We start from the raw sequence: 19059 nt of genomic DNA on the forward strand, positions 1-19059 counted from the left end.
CCTTCAAACTCCCTTTCTCCCCCGTGTCTTGTGTGTGTGTCTGATTCCTCTCTCATCTCTTCAACTGCTCACACCTACAGCGGAGGCAGCGGGTAATGTCTCTATCTCTCTTTTTCTCTCTCTTTTCCTCCCTCTTTTGCTCTTAATGCTTGTCCTGGCAATTACACAGCTTTCCTCTCTTTCTTTTTTGGATTTGTCTCTATATCTGTCTGCAAGTCACCCATCTCCTTCTATCACTCTGTCACCGTTTCTGTATTAACCACCCATGGATGATCATTCAGTCCACGTAGTCCCGATAGGGGTGTTTGAGAGGTCCCTCACCTCTGCACCAGTCACTCTAACAGCACTTCTCTGATGGACGCTTGTTTATGCTTGACAGTGTGTAACCACATCTGCTGAGAAATCTATCTGGAAATCTAGAGCGCTGCCCTCTGTCCTTGACACTGAGACAGAAGAGGAGAAGAGAGGACAGGGAAGGCAATAAAGATGCAAAATATATGGAGCAAGAGATAAATATTTATATCTACACTCACCTAAAGGATTATTAGGAACACCTGTTCAATTTCTCATTAATGCAATTATCTAATCAACCAATCACATGGCAGTTGCTTCAATGCATTTAGGGGTGTGGTCCTGGTCAAGACAATCTCCTGAACTCCAAACTGAATGTCAGAATGGGAAAGAAAGGTGATTTTAAGCAATTTTGAGCGTGGCATGGTTGTTGGTGCCAGACGGGCCGGTCTGAGTATTTCACAATCTGCTCAGTTACTGGGATTTTCACGCACAACCATTTCTAGGGTTTACAAAGAATGATGTGAAAAGGGAAAAACATCCAGTATGCGGCAGTCCTGTGGGTGAAAATGCCTTGTTGATGCTAGAGGTCAGAGGAGAATGGGCCGACTGATTCAAGCTGATAGAAGAGCAACTTTGACTGAAATAACCACTCGTTACAACCGAGGTATGCAGCAAAGCATTTGTGAAGCCACAACACGCACAACCTTGAGACGGATGGGCTACAACAGCAGAAGACCCCACCGGGTACCACTCATCTCCACTACAAATAGGAAAAAGAGGCTACAATTTGCACGAGCTCACCAAAATTGGATGGTTGAAGACTGGAAAAATGTTGCCTGGCCTGATGAGTCTCGATTTCTGTTGAGACATTCAGATGGTAGAGTCAGAATTTGGCGTAAACAGAATGAGAACATGGATCCATCATGCCTTGTTACCACTGTGCAGGCTGGTGGTGGTGGTGTAATGGTGTGAGGGATGTTTTCTTGGCACACTTTAGGCCCCTTAGTGCCAATTGGGCATCGTTTAAATGCCACGGCCTACCTGAGCATGTCATCCCTTTATGACCACCATGTACCCATCCTCTGATGGCTACTTCCAGCAGGATAATGCACCATGTCACAAAGCTCGAATCATTTCAAATTGGTTTCTTGAACATGACAATGAGTTCACTGTACTAAAATGGCCCCCACAGTCACCAGATCTCAACCCAATAGAGCATCTTTGGGATGTGGTGGAACGGGAGCTTCGTGCCCTGGATGTGCATCCCACAAATCTCCATCAACTGCAAGATGCTATCCTATCAATATGGGCCAACATTTCTAAAGAATGCTTTAAGCACCTTGTTGAATCAATGCCACGTAGAATTAAGGCAGTTCTGAAGGCGAAAGGGGGTCAAACACAGTATTAGTATGGTGTTCCTAATAATCCTTTAGGTGAGTGTATATTTTATACAGAGAGGTCCAAAAGTGTGAAAACTTGTTTTTTTATTTAAATGTGGAAATGAACAAAGCTGTGAAGATTTTTTGACAAATTTTACACAAAGGAAAGTCTAAAATAAAGAAATGTTTGCTTTGTATGTGAAACAGAACCAAATTTAAGTTGCAATTCCTTTATGAAAGAAGCGGTGGTGTCCAATTCATGAGCGCATCAGTATTACTTTACAATAAAGTAAAAAAAATGTATATTAGTTATTGAATATTAATCATTTGATAGCATAAACCAGCAAAATACTTTGATAGCTTTTACCAAGTTATGTTCATGTGCTCATATATATACTACCATTTATCAGTAAGAATTACCTTTCTGTAAGAAATGTATGTTTATTCAGCAAGAATGCATTAAATTTTTTAAAAGTGACAGTGAAAACATGCCTATACAATTATTTAAAATTGTAGTATTTCACAGCATTACTGTGTTTACTGTATGTTGTAAAATAAATGCTAGGACTTCTTCTAAAAACATTTCCTCTTAAATTTTTAATAACTTAAAAGCTGTCAGAAATGTTGTATTAATAAAAAAAAATTAAAACACTTTTATACCCCACTGTATGTGATTAAGGATAATTACATAAATTAGTTTTACAGTGATATAAATCAGTGTACAACCACACATTTGCATAGTGTAGTCTTCAGTGGACGACTTTTGCATTTAGCTTGCTGGTCACTAGCCGCACATCAGCTGTGCAACAGCTGTACACACATCTGGTGGATGGCTGTGCTTGGGTACCACAAGAGCGACGTGCAAATTGTGATAATGTAGGCCAGAAAGTCTTCAGATTGACTGATAGGCTGAATGGTAGAAGCTCCTCCCCTCTGGAGTGACTGGATGTGTGTTTCCAGGTCCTTTTATATGTTGTGTTTGCCAATGGACAACCCCAAAAACAAGAAAGAAAGAGGTTTGGCTGGGCATTCTGCAGCAGGGATGCCTGAATCTGCTCCCTATGTTTTATGCTGTCATCATGGCAATGTAATGAAACCAGCCAGTGTTCCTTGGGAAAAGAGGTACAGTGGTGGTTCCAGCATAGGCTAAGACGGTACAGTGGATATTACATCCGCTGAGCTAGTTTCCAGTACAGCATGAGCCACACCAGCGAGCGTGTCTGAGAGTGTATATGTTGTGAGATTGACTGTGTGCATGTGTTTTAGTATGTGTCTATCCTAAGTGCTGTGAAATGGGCTTGATTGTCTGGCTACAACAGGGTAAAAGTCTACATTCTCAGTGAGGAGACACAGATGAGATTCCTGATTGGCTGGGAGTAAATGTGTTTCATGTTTCATTGTTTTAACAGTCTGAGCTACTAACTCACCCCTAAATTGTGTGTGTGCAAGACCAATTACCCATGTAGCCGAACGCCTCCTGCCATTTCACTTTCTAACTCTGGTGTGTGTGTGTGTGTGTGTGTGTGTGTGTGTGTGTGTGTGTGTGTGTGTTCATCTGCAGAGGAAGCAGCAAGGGGAAAGACATCAGTACTATCAAGTCGCTGCGTGTGCTCCGAGTGTTGCGGCCTCTGAAAACCATCAAGCGTCTGCCCAAGCTGAAGGTACATCTGTGTTTGGTAGTATTTTTCCTTCTTGTTTTGACTGAGATTTGCCTGTTTACAGAGTATGTTTGTGTTTTTCACTACATGGGCTTTATTTTTCTGTGTAATCTGTTTCCAGCCTGTTTTTAATTTGTTTTGTCTGGTTTTCAGACCTTGTTTGTATTTGTTCATTTATTTTTATCACTTGACCGCTTTATCTGTTTTTGTTTTTGGCTTTGTTTCTATCATTAAAGTGTTTTCACATTTGTTTATTTGTTTCCGCTTTTATCTATTTTTGTATGTATGTTTTGTATCTTTTTTTGTATGTATGTAAATACAATTCATCAATTTTGATGTTTTGTTTTATCTCAGAGTTGCGTTCTATAAATGCATTTCGTATGTTTTCTTTCTGGCTGTGCTTGATTTTCTTTTTTTTTTTTGCTGGTTTGCTATAGTTCTTTTTCTGTTTTATGATCATTTAATTGTGTTTGTACAGTTTTGATGCTGTTTTGTCATATCTTATAAGGTTTGTGTTTGACTGTCGGGCTATATTTTAATTTCTGTTCATTCGTTTTAGGGTATTGATTTTATTTTATTTTATTTGTTTGGTTTGTTTCAGTTGAATGTAATTCAATTAATTAATTAATTTATTTATTATTATTATATATATATATATATATATATATATATATATATATATATATATAGCTTTATTCAGTTGTATTTTTATATTGGTTTGTATTTTGAGTCCGAGTTTTGGGTTTGCTTGCAGGCTGCATTTGAATTCGTCTCTTCTCTGTTTTGTCTATTTTCAGGCTGTCTTTGACTGTGTGGTGAACTCTCTGAAGAATGTATTGAACATCCTCATTGTCTACATGCTGTTCATGTTCATCTTTGCTGTGGTGGCTGTGCAGCTCTTCAAAGGCCGTTTCTTCTACTGTACCGATGAATCCAAGGAGTTAGAGCGTGACTGCAGGTAAGACAAAAACACACACAAACACACTGACGAACAGACATATTGCTTGTTATTCTAAAATCATTTTGCTGTTAGGGGCGAATATCTTGTCTATGAAAAAGATAACGAAGTGCGGGCGCAGAAGCGGGAATGGAAGAAATACGATTTCCACTATGACAATGTGCTCTGGGCCCTTCTCACCCTCTTCACCGTTTCTACGGGAGAGGGGTGGCCACAGTATGTATCTCAATTCCTAACCTAATTTTCAGTGTACGTACCCAATATCTCAAGCAGCTACTGAAATCCCTTCTGTTTTCTAATGTAATGCAAATGTTTTAATCAAAAAGTGAAGTTGAAGTTATTTTAAATGGCATATCTAAGGACTTGTCACAATTACCTAAAAGATTTGACAGTATCACATTACAGCATATCACTCAATGCCTCATATTCTTGCCACTCTCCAGGGTGCTGAAACATTCAGTAGATGCGACCTACGAGAATCAGGGCCCGAGTCCAGGTTACCGGATGGAAATGTCCATCTTTTACGTGGTGTACTTCGTGGTCTTCCCCTTCTTCTTCGTCAACATCTTCGTAGCTCTTATCATCATCACTTTCCAGGAGCAAGGAGACAAAATGATGGAAGACTATAGCCTGGAAAAGAATGAGGTGAGGACATATCAAATGGATGGTTTTTAAGCTAAATGATCAGTCTAGCTTATTCTTTATGCATAGAGCTTGCATTGATCTCATTTATATGGCAGATTTTCAACCTGATTAACCTCATCGTATCTGTTCTGATTTCAGAGAGCCTGCATAGACTTCGCCATTAATGCTAAACCGCTCACACGTCACATGCCTCAGAACAAACAAACATTCCAGTACCGCATGTGGGAGTTTGTGGTGTCTCCTCCATTTGAATACACCATCATGGCCTTGATTGCCCTCAACACTATTGTCCTTATGATGAAGGTGTGACAGTATTTCACTTTAGTACATCTCGCTTTATATATTTTGGAAATTAGGCTTCCAGTGTATGGTAAATTTGCTTTTGAACATTTGTGATGGTACAAACTAACAATTACAGAGTTTACAAACTTTAGACTCTAGCATTGTTAGTTTGTCGGTGCTTTCCACAAATAAGGTAAAACTAAAAATGAATTTTCAATAATATGTTTCTAAAACATTTATAAACATTACATTTATAAAATATTGCATTTTTTGTAGTCCAGTTACCAAAACTTGTGACGTTTCTAAATACAGTTTAATGCAGTTTAAATATGGTGTGTTTGTTTAGTATGATGGAGCATCAGATGTCTATGAAGCTGTGTTAGCCAACCTGAACATAGTGTTCACCTCACTTTTCTCCATGGAGTGCATATTGAAGATCATTGCCTTTGGAGTGCTGGTGAGTCTACTGCACAGTTTTCTCATGGTTAACTGTGTGTGTGTACATGTCGGGTCCACTCACTAAGCAGCAAATGTATACAGTGACTTTACTAGAAACTGCATCATCTTATAAAGACTTTTTTAAAACCTTTTTACCATCAGAAGTTTATATAGGATGCCTAATGTTACCCCCGCCACAAAAGTCTATGTACTGGCACACATTGAATCTTCGTTGCATTAGGCCAAGAAAACAAAAATCAAACGTGACTGAATTAAATGTGCCACATTTTTTGTGAGAAGTGCAGTTTGACTTGAGAGACAATTACACAGATTTACATACAAACAATCACATTGTCTTAAAAGGATAGTTCACCCAAAAAATGAAAATTCTGTCATTAATTACTCACCCTCATGTCGTTCCAAACCCGTAAGATCTTCGTTCATCTTCGGAACACAAATTAAGATATTTTTGATGAAATCCGAGAGCTCTCTGACCCTCCATAGACAGCAACACAACTAACAAGTTCAAGGTCCGGAAAGGCAGTAAGGACATTAATAAAATAGTCCATTCAACTGTAATGTTGTGAAGCTATGAGAAAATTTTTTGTGCACAAAGAAAACAAAAATTATTACTTTTTTCAACAATTTCTTCTCTTCCATGTCAGTCTCCTCTGCGCATTCACGTGAGTACCCCGACACATGCATGTGATGCTGCTGACGCAGGAGCCGGCGGTCTGACGTAGAACCGCTGTGGCTTGTTTACAAGCAGAGGAAAACACACACATACGTTGTGGTACTGTTGTGAACGCGCGTCAAATTCCAACACAGAAGAGAAGAAATTGTTGAATAAAGTTGTTTTTGTTTTCTTTGCGCACAAAGTATTCTTGTAGCTTCATAAAATTACGGTTGAACCTCTGATGTCACATGGACTATTTTAACGATGTTCTTACTACCTTTCTGGGCCTTGAACTTTTCAGTTGTGTTGCTGTCTATGGAGGGTTAGAAAGCTTTTGGATTTCATCAAAAATATCTTAATTTGTGCTCTGAAGATGAATGAAGGTCTTATGGGTTTGGAAAGACATGAGGGTGAGTAATTAATGACAGAATTTTTTTTTTTTTTTTGGTGTACTATCCCTTTAAGGACAAAAATATATAGTGTTCTCAAAAAAAAGAAAAAAAAAGAAACAGTTTTATTGCCACTAAGACATAAATATGGCTGTTTAATTTTCTCACCATGCTCACCATTGGCAGATGTGGCTAAATGTTAATTTTGGACCCTACTTGTGTTCATATACCTGTTTTGTGTGAAACAGGGCTAAAGGAATTGGGACAAATGTCTTCCAAAATCACAGAGGTCAGAATCAACATTACACAAGCAGATTTATGAACAGATTGAGCATGAGAAAGAGAGATAAAAGAAGTTGCGTTCTGAAGTAGATGAGAAAAGGGTTGGGACATGGAAGCGCAGGACACAAAGGAAATGGTTGTAGTCAGCTAAAAGAGACGCACATGAAGATAGTGAGCTGGAGGGCACATTGAAGTAATTAGGAGTGGAACGTGGAAAAAGGAGGACAGATTTTGAGTGAAATGAAGACAAGGGCTATGATGGGTGGTTGATGGAAAGAGTTACACACACACATTCTTTGCACCGGTGCCCCTGATCCCATGCAGCCGGTGTACTGAATGGCCCTAATGCACTGTTTTCCTGCAGGCACTCACTTGGCAGCTCTCAAAAAGGCTGTCATGTTCAGCATCTGGGCCACCAGTCCTTCTAGGCATCTACCCTTTCTTGTACAAAGGCTGGAAAACTCAATGAAGGAATAAGGGCTAAAAGGGGAAAAGGAGATGTTTCATTAGCACCAGAGAGTGAAAATAAATCGTTTGCTCCTTTTTCTTTCGGCGGGTCACTGAATGTGTGTGTGTGCCAAGCGTAATCCTCCTTTAGCCCAGCTGACAAACGCATCTATGTCTTTTTTTACCACAGAACTACTTCAAAGATGCCTGGAACATCTTCGACTGTGTGACTGTACTTGGCAGCATCACTGATATTTTAGTCACAGAGCTAGGGGTAAGTGTGTAGCAGAAGGGCTGCCATCTGTGGGTGCGTATGTGCGTGTTTGTTTGTGTATCCTGTCTGTACGCTTGTGTGTATTTCCGTATGTGATTGAGAGACTCTCAGCATGATCTTCACTTGCTCACTGAGGTGTAAGGAACTCCTAAAAGTCTTATGTAATCGTCCCAGTTGGTGTGCGAGGCAGATCAGTGAGCCAGTGGTCTCAGTGGTGACGGGGGTCTGTTACTCTTCCAACGTCGTCATTTATCCCCCAGCCAGATCAAACTGACCTACCAGTAAATATTAGCAAAACGTGTTTGTGTATGTGTTTTTTCTTCTTGGTTTTACAGCAGATCATCAACACCTGTTGTACAGGCACTTTAAAGACTCCATGGAATCAAAATTGAACCAAAAATGAGTCTAATTAAACTATAAAATGAACACGTTCAAAAAGTACTGTTCTTTTCATGAGAATGTCCGGCCCACCCACACCTCTAGTTGCCTGTTTAATAATAACGGAGTGTCTATTTACACAAATAGCCCACCTTTTTGGCAGAAGATATTTACACTAACTCTGCCCACCAACATGTGATTGCGATAGTCAACATTACGAAAGACAAATATCGGTTCCAGTGGAGTAGGTGGTATAGCGCATGCCGTAGCTTTTTTAACACGATTGACCTGAGTTCGAATCCAATCCTTTCGAATCTGCTGAACTTTTTTTTTTCCCCCCTTTTCAAATCTCATATCACTTCAGAAAGGCATTTAATTTGAATAAAAATGAAGGAAATAATTGAAAAGTTGAAAAGGGTTAGGGTAGGTGTATGGAGGGATTTGTCCCAATAAGATGGCATCCATTTAATAATTTGAATTAAAATGATAATGTACACTCAATACCATTTTATAATGTACTACAATACTGAGGTGCAGATAATTGCCACTATTTGCATTTAGTAGTATAATAGCAGAAAATCCTGTTATTTTAAAATGGTGTGTAAATAAAATTCATTGCTATTTGCACTTGGGGTAAATAGAATATATCGCTAAGAAAATATCCTATTTTCACTTAGTGTGAATTGCATCTATCGCTAATTACACTTTGTCCAAATAGCTGCTGCCTAATAATAATAATAATAATAATAATAATAATACATAATAATAAGACAACTGCTCTAATCCAGGCAAGGTATTTAAGAATCAATTTATTATTAATTTAGAAATATAATATTTTTATGTATTTATTTTGAAATTTTATTTGATTTGTTTTTTTATTTACCTGGAGAGTATAGTTACATCAATGGTCTTTGTAAATTAGAAATTTCCCATTTATTTGAAAATGTAATTATTATGCATTTATTTTGCTAATATTTAATGATTTATTTGCAAATGTAATTTTTTTATGTGGTTAACTTTAAATGATTTTGATTATATAATTAACTCATTTATTTATTTATAGCAGTAGGCTTTAGTTTACGTCACAGTCTGGTAAAACCATGATTTACTACTTGCTATTGCACCTTGATGACAGGTTGCATTAGGAGAAAGGGACTTTCACATTCTAAAGGGCAATTTATTGGGCCTACATTTCAGCCAACAACACTTCTGTTCCATTTCCCCAGCAAAGAAAAACCATGAATATTAAATTTTAATTTTAATTTACTCAATCAGCTTTTTGGATTACACAAGCACACTGATGTCCTCAAAGCAAACACAAATAGGCTTTTATTTTAATTTCATGGTGTCTTTTAACAGAAATGTGACGTGAAATACTGCATTGTATGATATTAATAACTGTTTTTATTTTAATTTTAAGCCCCAGTCCTGTACCTGGAGATCCACCTTTAGAGTTTAGTGCTGTTGTTTTGTTAAATTTGCAATTAAAAACTGAAGTCAGATCTCCAGTTACAAAGACTGTCAAATATAAATGTATTGATAAATGCTTTTCAAACTGCATATGAAAAGTGCAGCATTTTAAAAATGCTTTTTGTTGTAATCAACCTTTTTTGAATCGAAAGGTTTGTTGATATGCATAATGATAATTCATGTCTTGTTTTATCTTTGTTTTACATGCTTTCTTTAAACTCTTCTTTATGGCGGCTTTGCCCTCTGATGACTCCATCCAATCAAAATGCACTATGAAACTCATGTGTATATCCATGACCCGAATAAACCAATCACAATGGTTGTTTAATCAACCTCCAAAAATACTGCTATAAACCATGCTTCTGCAACATCTACATGTAGATGGTTTGTAATTTTTCTTTTGGAGTAATGCATCTAATGCATCTGTTTCCCTGTGGCTGATGATGATATAATGATGCATGTGCTGGAGTCATGATGACCTTTCACCCCTGCTTGTCTAACAGTATGACAAACCCCCTCTCAGCTGAAGTGTAAATGATCCTTAGCACACAGTTTAAATGTTTAGTGTTTCTCTGCAGGTTTCCTGAATGCATGTTGCGCTTTTTTGCTGACAGGGAACACTAGTAATTGTTGTTTTTGACACTGCATCTTCATACAGCCATGCATTCAAAGACATCAACACACACATAGATGTAAGCGTACTAAAGACATCTAAATATGTCAGTTATGAAGGTAGAGATGGAGTTAAGTCCACTTTGAACTTGTTCTATTTTTGTTTCCAGTATCTCTGTGCTGCTTAAAGGACAATTAGCAGTCATTTCTTCCCCTCAGTTCCTGACGCTTTCAAAAAAAGTAGAAAAAGACTAAAAAAAAATACAAAACTTTCCCACAAATGACTGAAATATGTCCTTTAACCCAGCACGTGTCCCTTGTCTTTGCTAGTGCCCTCTGTTGGTCATTGTATGCTATTAGTGTGGTTGGCATGATTCCACGTGAATCTACAGATCAGTGCATTTGGTTGACTGAAGCAAGAAGTTAGGGTCTGTGCACTCCCTCCCCTAATGAGAACTCTTTTACAGTATTTTAGTTTATTATATGATCATATTATTTTTTTTGTATGAGTTGCTGCCTCCTCCCTTTATATTTGTCTTTTCCCCGTTTTCACCACTGGATATGCTGAGCCTGTTCAGTCTTGTCAGTTTGATTATTTGTTTTTTTGGTTTCCTACTTACTTCCTTAGTTCCTTTTTAATTTCTTGACAGATTGTAATCAAATGTTTTGGATTGACATCATTTCCTTTCTTTGTCTGTCTGCCCCTTCTCTATTTCTGTCTACTGCTTCCTTTCTGTCTCTGTAGAACAACTTCATAAATCTGAGTTTTCTAAGGCTCTTCAGAGCTGCTCGTCTCATTAAGTTGCTCAGGCAGGGTGAGACCATACGCATCCTGCTCTGGACCTTCGTCCAGTCTTTCAAGGTAAAATTACACACACATACAAACAAGCATTGTTTTGTTTTTCAGTCAGAGAGCACACAGAGCTATCTTGTTAATGAAATTACTGGTGAAATGTTGGTTAATGAAGGTTGTTTTTGTTTATTTCAAAAACAATAATGAATTTGTGAATAAAAATGTGCATTATGATGATAAATAATTTGACTACTTTTGAAGAATCTAGAATATTAATAAAAAAAATCATCTGATTATAATCAGTAATGTTGGAGATTGAGTTGCTTGACCTGTGCATTGTTATTTTAGTATTATTTATATAATATGATATAGCCTTTATTAATATATTAATATTTTAGCTTTTATTTTTATATTTTCAGTTTTTTGTTTATTTTAGCTTAACTGTTAGTTATTTTATAATGTGCTTTTGTACGTTTTGTACTTTTTATTTTATTATTTAGGCTTTATTTTTATTTAATTTTAGTTTTTGTTGAGTTTTTTTCTCCAGTTAGTAATATTAACTCTTCAAATTAAAAATATTTTAGTTAGTTATCATTACAACATTAATTAATCTTCATTTTAGTTTTTTCCATGTAATATTTTATATATATTTCTGCTATATATCAAATTGGAAAGGTGTTTTTACTAGTTTTAGGTTTAGTTTAAGCAAACCGTAATAAGCTTGGGGCGTTTAAAAGAACTAAACTAAAACCTAAACAAATCAATATACATGATATTAATCCGATATGCTTCAAACGTGCTTGCTATGTTATGTGCTAGTCAGAAATTTGTTATGGAAAGAGTTTATTTACAGTGTGTGCACAAAATAGTGGACAATGAATAACTAAAGCATAAAGAATTTAAGCATAAAGAACGTTTTTTATGTAGTCAGGGTTTTTCGTAGGGGTTCATTCAGGTTAATTGGGCCTTTTTTTCCTAGTCATCTCAAAATGTGTCCTAATTTACCTAAATTTACACTAACATGTTGACATTGTGCTGCACATTTCTTCTCAGACTGCCAGTTAATTGATGTTTTATTTTGATTTATCTGCTGTGCTTAGGCTCTGCCGTATGTGTGCCTACTCATCGCCATGCTGTTCTTCATCTACGCCATCATTGGCATGCAGGTGAGTTTGTGAGAGAGTGTGTGGGAGGCTGCACAGGACACACTGAGAATAGGTAAATGGCTATATTTGAAGGTAGTTTGCAATGAGATTGTGGGTTTATGCTGGGGTGGGTTTTGTGTTTCACAGCTGTTTGGGAACATTGCGATTGAGGAGGATGCTGAGAGTGCCATTAACCAGCACAACAACTTCAGGACTTTTTTCCAGGCCCTAATGCTGCTCTTCAGGTTCGTGTGTGAATCACAGACTGGTTCTGTTGAATGTTGTGTGTGGGTTACAAACACTTTATAATCGTAGTTCAACACCGTGTGTTTGTAGGAGTGCTACAGGTGAGGCATGGCACGACATCATGCTGTCATGTCTGGGAAAGAAGGTGTGTGATCGTCTCTCTGGTAACATGGAGGCAGAATGTGGGAGCGAGTTTGCCTACCTCTACTTTGTCTCCTTCATCTTCCTCTGTTCCTTTCTGGTGAGAATGTCAGCACTCTTGTTATTACTACTGTTGTACTCATAGGCACCATTTATAGCGGGGATATTTCGCCACAGCTTTTTGCAATTGTTGATTTTGGCCCTACTATTTTATGAAATAGCTTTTGGAAAGCTTGTATCAAATACAAATGACATGATTTCCAATTGTTGAGCAGCAGTTTCCATTTCTTTAGTGGGCGTTATATTATAGTAAGAGGGAATCTGGCACTAGAATTGATCATTTTGATGTTTTGCTGAGTGGTCACCACATTTGTCATCAGTGGTGAAAAGTGACTCAGACATGCAACATACTTCTCTATTACTTGTCCATCTGTTCCAGTGATACAGCAAAACAAATTGCAAACAAATTTGTTCTTACTACTGATTATATCCACTGATGTAAAGCTGCAATTCAGTTTTCATTGAATTATATGTGTTGTGTTATGTAGTTATACACAGAGCTGGGTAGTAACTGATTACTTGTAATCTGGATTACGTAACAAGATTCCAAATTTGACATAATTAATTTTACATTATTATGATTTAATTATTACATTTTCATTGAACTCACCACATTTACATGTGTTAGATGCTGAATCTGTTCGTGGCTGTGATCATGGATAATTTTGAGTACCTGACGCGTGACTCCTCTATCCTGGGGCCCCATCACCTGGACGAGTACGTGAGAATCTGGGCGGAGTATGATCCAGCTGCTTGGTGAGCCTATATGCACTTGCACATATAAACATGATCTTTCAATATTTTATTATATACTAATCTTTGTTACATACTAATTGTGAAAAGTACTTATTACTTAGTGACATGAAGCAAATTTATAAACGAAATGAGCCTATAATTGTGTTTAATTACTCGTCTCACTGAACTTATTAATACACTCTTGGTAGTACTAAATAGATACCATTATACTGTCTGTAACATGTTTCTTGGTAAATAATTGATAATGTCCTAAAATGTGAGATCATGGATTCTTTTAAAATGCAGAATTAGATGTAACAGACCCTAACTTTTCAAATTTCTTTGGCCCCTAAATTTGCTGGACACACCATTTTTAAGAGGCTATTTTAACATTTTTTGGTCTTGTGTGCAAGGACAGTGTGCTTTAAATGTGTTGTACATTTTCACAACTGTAAATATAGCCTCTGTCTTATATAACAGACCACATTGGCCCTCTTTTTTATGTGTTCGGCTGGAACGCTTCGTTTTTGACATCATTATAGAGCCGTGGCCTCTGGCAAAGTCTTTAACGTACAGAGCCTGGCTTCATTGTATCCTACCTTGGACCAAACAGGGAGGAGAATACCATAGCACCAGCTGAGAGAAAGGGATCGTGGATTTGAGCTTCTCAGCTCTGCTAAAATCCATCAATCCCCCCCAAACCCTCCTACGTGCCCTTCTGTGAGTCCCAGTCCTCCCACTCTGGAATACTGCATACTGCAAGCCAAACTTACTGTGCCAGCCCCCTCCCTTCTTCTGAACACGTTAAGTTTCCCGGTATCTGCATTCCTGTGCCTGTCACCCTAATGTTGTGTGTTAGACAGTTATGTAGGCGGGCAACCGAGAGTTAATCAGATATTCAGAGAAGAGTAGGAAGGACTGAATCTTAACATGCAAGCAGGATTAAAGCCTTTTTGCTGAGGGAAATTATGCTGAAAAGATTGAGGAGAGTGAGTCTTCATTCTGAATGGCAGAATCAATCTGACAAGAAAGCAAGAAGGAAAGAGGATGAAAAAAAGAAGAGAAATGAAGTGGAAAAAGGAGCAAGAAAGGAAAAGATGTAGTAAAAAGGGAAATGAAAAGAATGATGTATAGAAAGGAAAAGTGAATAGAAGGTAAACTTAAAGGGAGAAAGAGAGAAAGGAAGGAGGAAAGAAGGGCAAGTGAAAGAGGAAGAGGAAGGAAGGAAAACGAAGGGAGGAAGAAATGAGGTAGAAGGTGGGAAGGAAAAGAGAAAGGAAGAAAGAAAGCCAAAGAGAATGTGAGGTGAAAGAAAGAGAAAGCAAAAGGAAGCCAGAAAAACAGTAAGTAAAGAAAACAAATGATGAAAGGAAAAGAGAAAGGATTGGAAAAAGTAAGCAGGAAATAAGTGAAGAAACAAGAAAGAAAGACATGATGGAAAAGAGAATGGAAGGAAGGAAGGGAAAGAGAAAAGAAGGGGGAAAGGAAAGAAGAAGCAAACGGAAGGAATGAAGGAATACAATTAACAGAAGGAAAGAGGAGGCAAGTAAGGAAAACAGAAAAGAAGGAAGCAGAAAATGATAAAGAGAATGAAAGATAGAAAAGAAAAAAAAGGAGGAAGGAAATGGAAGTAGAAGAGAAAATAAGGAAATGAGAAAGTAGAAGAGAAAGGAAGAAATTCATGTAGGAGGAAGGAGTAAATAAAGAGAGGAAGAAAACAAAAGCAAATGACAAAAAAAGAGGGAGGAAAAAGAAGGAAAAGAATCAGGAAGGAAGACAGGTAAAGAGGAATTATAGGAAGAAAACAGAATAACCTGAAAAGTGAAAGGAAGAAATAAGGAAAAAAACAAGTGAAGCAGAGATGGGTGAGGAACAGTAATATGGAGGAGTGTGAACAGATTTGACGGCACAAACGGGTGATGAGCAAATAAGAAAATGTGTGTGTGATTCTGTGCTTCTCTTCCTGTTCTTGTGCTCTTCTTCCTGCCAGTGTCTGTTCTGAGTTGTGTTCTCTAACTTCCCTGTATTCTTCTTACAGCGGGCGCATTCATTATAAGGATATGTACAGTTTATTGCGAGTTATCGACCCCCCTCTGGGCTTAGGCAAGAAATGTCCTCATAGGGTGGCCTGCAAGGTTTGACTTCCACTTAAAAACTAATATTACCTGCTAGCATCCAGAATGCAATGAATGTCGCTTACCTCCTCTTCTTTTTGTTTTCAACAATGTCTTTGTACTCTCACCATTTCTACTTGCATTCTACTTGATATGACAATGAGAATGTGCAGGACAATGCCGACACTTACAGGTGCATGAACTAGTGCACTAGTGTGTATGGAACAAGCAAACGAGAAAAACAAACAAAAAAACAAACGAATCAGCCATCTTTGATTTTTGTTTTGCTTGCTGTTGAGGCACGGCTAGGCCTAGCTGGTATGGTAGCGTGCATTGTTCTGGGTGGAGGGGGACAGAAACTGCATTGACATTAAACTTCATTACAACGCCCTGTCAGCAGCGGGACTTTATGCCTGTTCTGAAGCCCGCATGCTCTTCTATGCAACCTGCCCCATTGCATAGAACGCCTTTTTAGCAACTCAAGACGTTCAGCACAGCCCCCTCCCACCTCGCCCCACCCCTTACCCACAAATGACCGATCATCAGTCTTACGGCAGCCTAGTTTACCAACTAGGAAGATCTTTCGTCCAGGCCAATAACCTTCTTTTTTTCTGTTCTGTTCTCCTCCCCTCCCACTTCCCTGTCTCCTTCCTGATCCCTTCTTTTTTTATTTACCCCTTTTCTTCTTCTCTTTCTCTCTCTCTCCCATGCACATTTCCTTTGGTTTTTGTTTTGTTTCGGTTGCCCAGTGGCAGAATCAGTTTCAGGGATATGTATGAGATGCTCAGGCACATGTCTCCTCCATTAGGCCTGGGGAAGAAGTGCCCTGCAAGGGTTGCCTACAAGGTAGAGGGCCTCCGAGTGACCAGCACTGTGTCTGTACTGTTGGTGTTTTCTCTTTATTTTCTCTCCTTCTTTTCCTCCTTCGTTGTCTGACGGAGGCCGCTATTGTGATTCTGGTGGCAGGGCCGTGTTCGAGGGTGTTAGACTGAGGCTGGCCGATCCACAGGGAAGCGGGAACGGACTAACCTTCTCAGCACTTTTGCACCGTATGAAAATATACACGCACACAGAAACACTGACGCACACTTTCATAGCTTTTGAAACTTCGAAGGATGAAACGTGAAAGTGATCAATAATTTAATTACAGATCTGAGATGCAGTGTGATAATAAACAGAAAAGTTGTGTCCCAAATGATGCACTACACACTATGCACTTATACTATGCACTACCGTCTAGTTTATGAATTATATATGGCTAATTTGTCATCCAGCATCAGGGTCTTGTTGTCCCTCCACCTTTGCTACGTAAGGAAAGTGGCAACAGTTTGAATGCATGAAGTGTCCAACATTCCACACTTCGTTATTTCGGTTAAGTGCATCATGCATCAAATTTTTAGTGTGAACACTACTATAAAATGGCATAGAATAGTGCATAAGTACGCAAATTGGGACGCATGTAAACACATGCACATGTATATTCACATTGTCACACACACATACACACACACATTAAAAAACACCCCCAAATGTGCATGTGCAGCAGTGGTAGGAAGGTCCTAAGGACTTTAGTCCTCTGAGTCCCTCAGCTCTGTGGATGCCGCTCTCTTAGGGACCCTTTCCTCTTGGGACCAGCTCTCTGTCTCTCTTTTTTCGCTTAATGCACAGATAAACATACATGCACACACATACACAACAACACACATGTAATCCTTGGGTAGTGTTATGGCCCTACAAAGGAACAAATCAAGTTATTTTGGTACAATGCAACTCTTTTGAACAAATAATCCTTTTCCCACTTCTCTTTCTTCTGTCAATGCAGTTCTAATCTGTTTCCAGCCCCTCCTCTTTACATTCTACCAATCATCTGCATGCCCCGCCTTCCAGGCCACAAAATACTCCCTTAGCTTTTTCTCTCTTTCTCCTCTATCTGTCTGTCTGCAACCGTACACTGACATTTCACCCTTAGGTCAGTGAACGGCAGCTAGAAGGAAAGGAGATCTGACTCCTTAACGAGCCCTCAACAAGTATGGGATCTCCTTTCTCTTACCTTTGCCCCACCCCCTCCATTTTTCTCTGTCCCATTTGATCTCCCATTTCGTAAAATATTCTGCTTCATAGAGTGTTCAGTGATCTCCACCAACAATAAACGTGGTGGCAGACCAGCAATCTCTGTGTATTCAATCAGACAGTTCACTTCCTGTCTAACGGGGTCTCTGCTGCCCCCTAACCTCAGTTGAATGAAGAACAGTGACCACGACCATTGCATTCACCCTCTTTCTCCCTGTCAAATATTAGGGCCCATAATAGAGGATCGCCTGTAGAGAATGTGACCAGCCTGTGGTAGAGCTTTCTATTCTTACATTTCCTGTAGCTTTATCTTCTGCTTCATTCTCCTTCGCCCTCGGATTTTCATGTAGCTTTTGAGCTCTCTTTAAATTTGCTGTCACTGTCTCTGTCCTGTCTCTTTCATCACTACCATCTCAGCCATCCAAACCCCTCCTGTAAAAGCTGTCAGTCCTAAACCGACTTCCTGCTCCGGTACTCCTCTCTGGCAGCCCACTGCTTTTCTCTTTATCATCCGTAGCATTAAAGTATTACCCTTGCGCAGCAGGTAGCCGAATCTTCACTCTTAGCTCATCCTCTTCACAACAACAACTCACAAAGCCATTTCCTTTTTTTGTTCTTCTTTTTTTGTTCCTGGAGAATGCTGCTCTAACCTAAACCAATAGCCTGCACCCATCTTTTTTGCATTGAGAGACCAGAGAATCTGGATCGAGCTCTTGTTTTATCCAGTAGCCCATCTATGATTGAGTCTCAATGACAGCAACCACTACTAAACCTAAATGAATGAGTTGAAATGAACCAACTAGATGATGCTTTCAGTGTTGGCTGCTCTGTTGCTTGTCCTGTGATGCATGTGACTGCATGATGCATGCTGGGAAAGAGGGTAATGGGGGTGGAGGGGTGAGTGTTTCTTCTGGGATGAAGCGGGACGGGGAGACATCGGGTAACGTGGGTGATTGCATCGCAGAGGGTATCATGGTAACGGAAGGATTGAGGTAACATTTAACCCTGTGCAATGCAATTATTACTTTCTGTGTTTAAGTATAATCTTTCCCCAGATCAGTCTAGGATGAATTATACATTAAAACGCTGACGTTTACGTAATGATGTTTTAATTTATTATTTCCTCCGCTGGTCTGAGTTTAATATGTGAACCTCCTCTCGGAAAAGCTCTTTGACTGACAGCTCAGATGCTGATATGAAAACAAAATACACCATCATACAGATACAAATTTGATTTGTAGTATATGCTGCCTCAGTTTTGACTGGTTTTGCTTTAGGACCTAAGTTTTACAAAACTACAAATAATGTTCTTAAAGTCAAACATTTAGTCAACAATTCAATGTTCAATATATATTGTAGTCAGTACAATCATGCTTATCCTCATTGAACTTGTATTCAATTTAATATGATTTATTTTACCTTGGGGACATAGTTTTGTTCATGATTTTTGAGGTCATGTCACCCCAAATTACAAATGAATTTGCGGAAAAAATATTGCAAAACAGCCTTTGACTTAAGCAACAAAAGAAATGGGAATAATTTCTTCCTCAATTTTAAGTGATTTTATTGCAAA

At 38.6% G+C, this 19059-nt stretch overlaps 1 protein-coding gene across 18 annotated transcripts in view; it reads left to right on the forward strand.

Moving 5' to 3' along the window:
- Window positions 1–19059, forward strand: part of LOC306857700 (voltage-dependent P/Q-type calcium channel subunit alpha-1A-like) — a gene marked incomplete at its 5' end in the record, with an annotated part of 80594 nt that overhangs the window by 36598 nt on the left and 24937 nt on the right. For all 18 annotated transcript variants that reach the window (XM_079397765.1, XM_079397775.1, XM_079397776.1 and 15 more), the window contains 13 exons: window positions 3235–3334; window positions 4129–4289; window positions 4365–4505; window positions 4733–4934; window positions 5073–5237; window positions 5563–5673; window positions 7639–7722; window positions 10928–11044; window positions 12076–12141; window positions 12268–12365; window positions 12457–12607; window positions 13196–13323; window positions 15341–15437. In XM_079397765.1, coding sequence (XP_079253891.1) covers window positions 3235–3334; window positions 4129–4289; window positions 4365–4505; window positions 4733–4934; window positions 5073–5237; window positions 5563–5673; window positions 7639–7722; window positions 10928–11044; window positions 12076–12141; window positions 12268–12365; window positions 12457–12607; window positions 13196–13323; window positions 15341–15437 — 1621 coding nt within the window. The remainder of the gene's footprint in view (window positions 1–3234; window positions 3335–4128; window positions 4290–4364; window positions 4506–4732; window positions 4935–5072; window positions 5238–5562; window positions 5674–7638; window positions 7723–10927; window positions 11045–12075; window positions 12142–12267; window positions 12366–12456; window positions 12608–13195; window positions 13324–15340; window positions 15438–19059) is intronic.

Source organism: Barbus barbus (assembly GCF_936440315.1).
Source record: "Barbus barbus genome assembly, chromosome: 3".
Taxonomy (NCBI): Eukaryota; Metazoa; Chordata; class Actinopteri; order Cypriniformes; family Cyprinidae; genus Barbus; species Barbus barbus.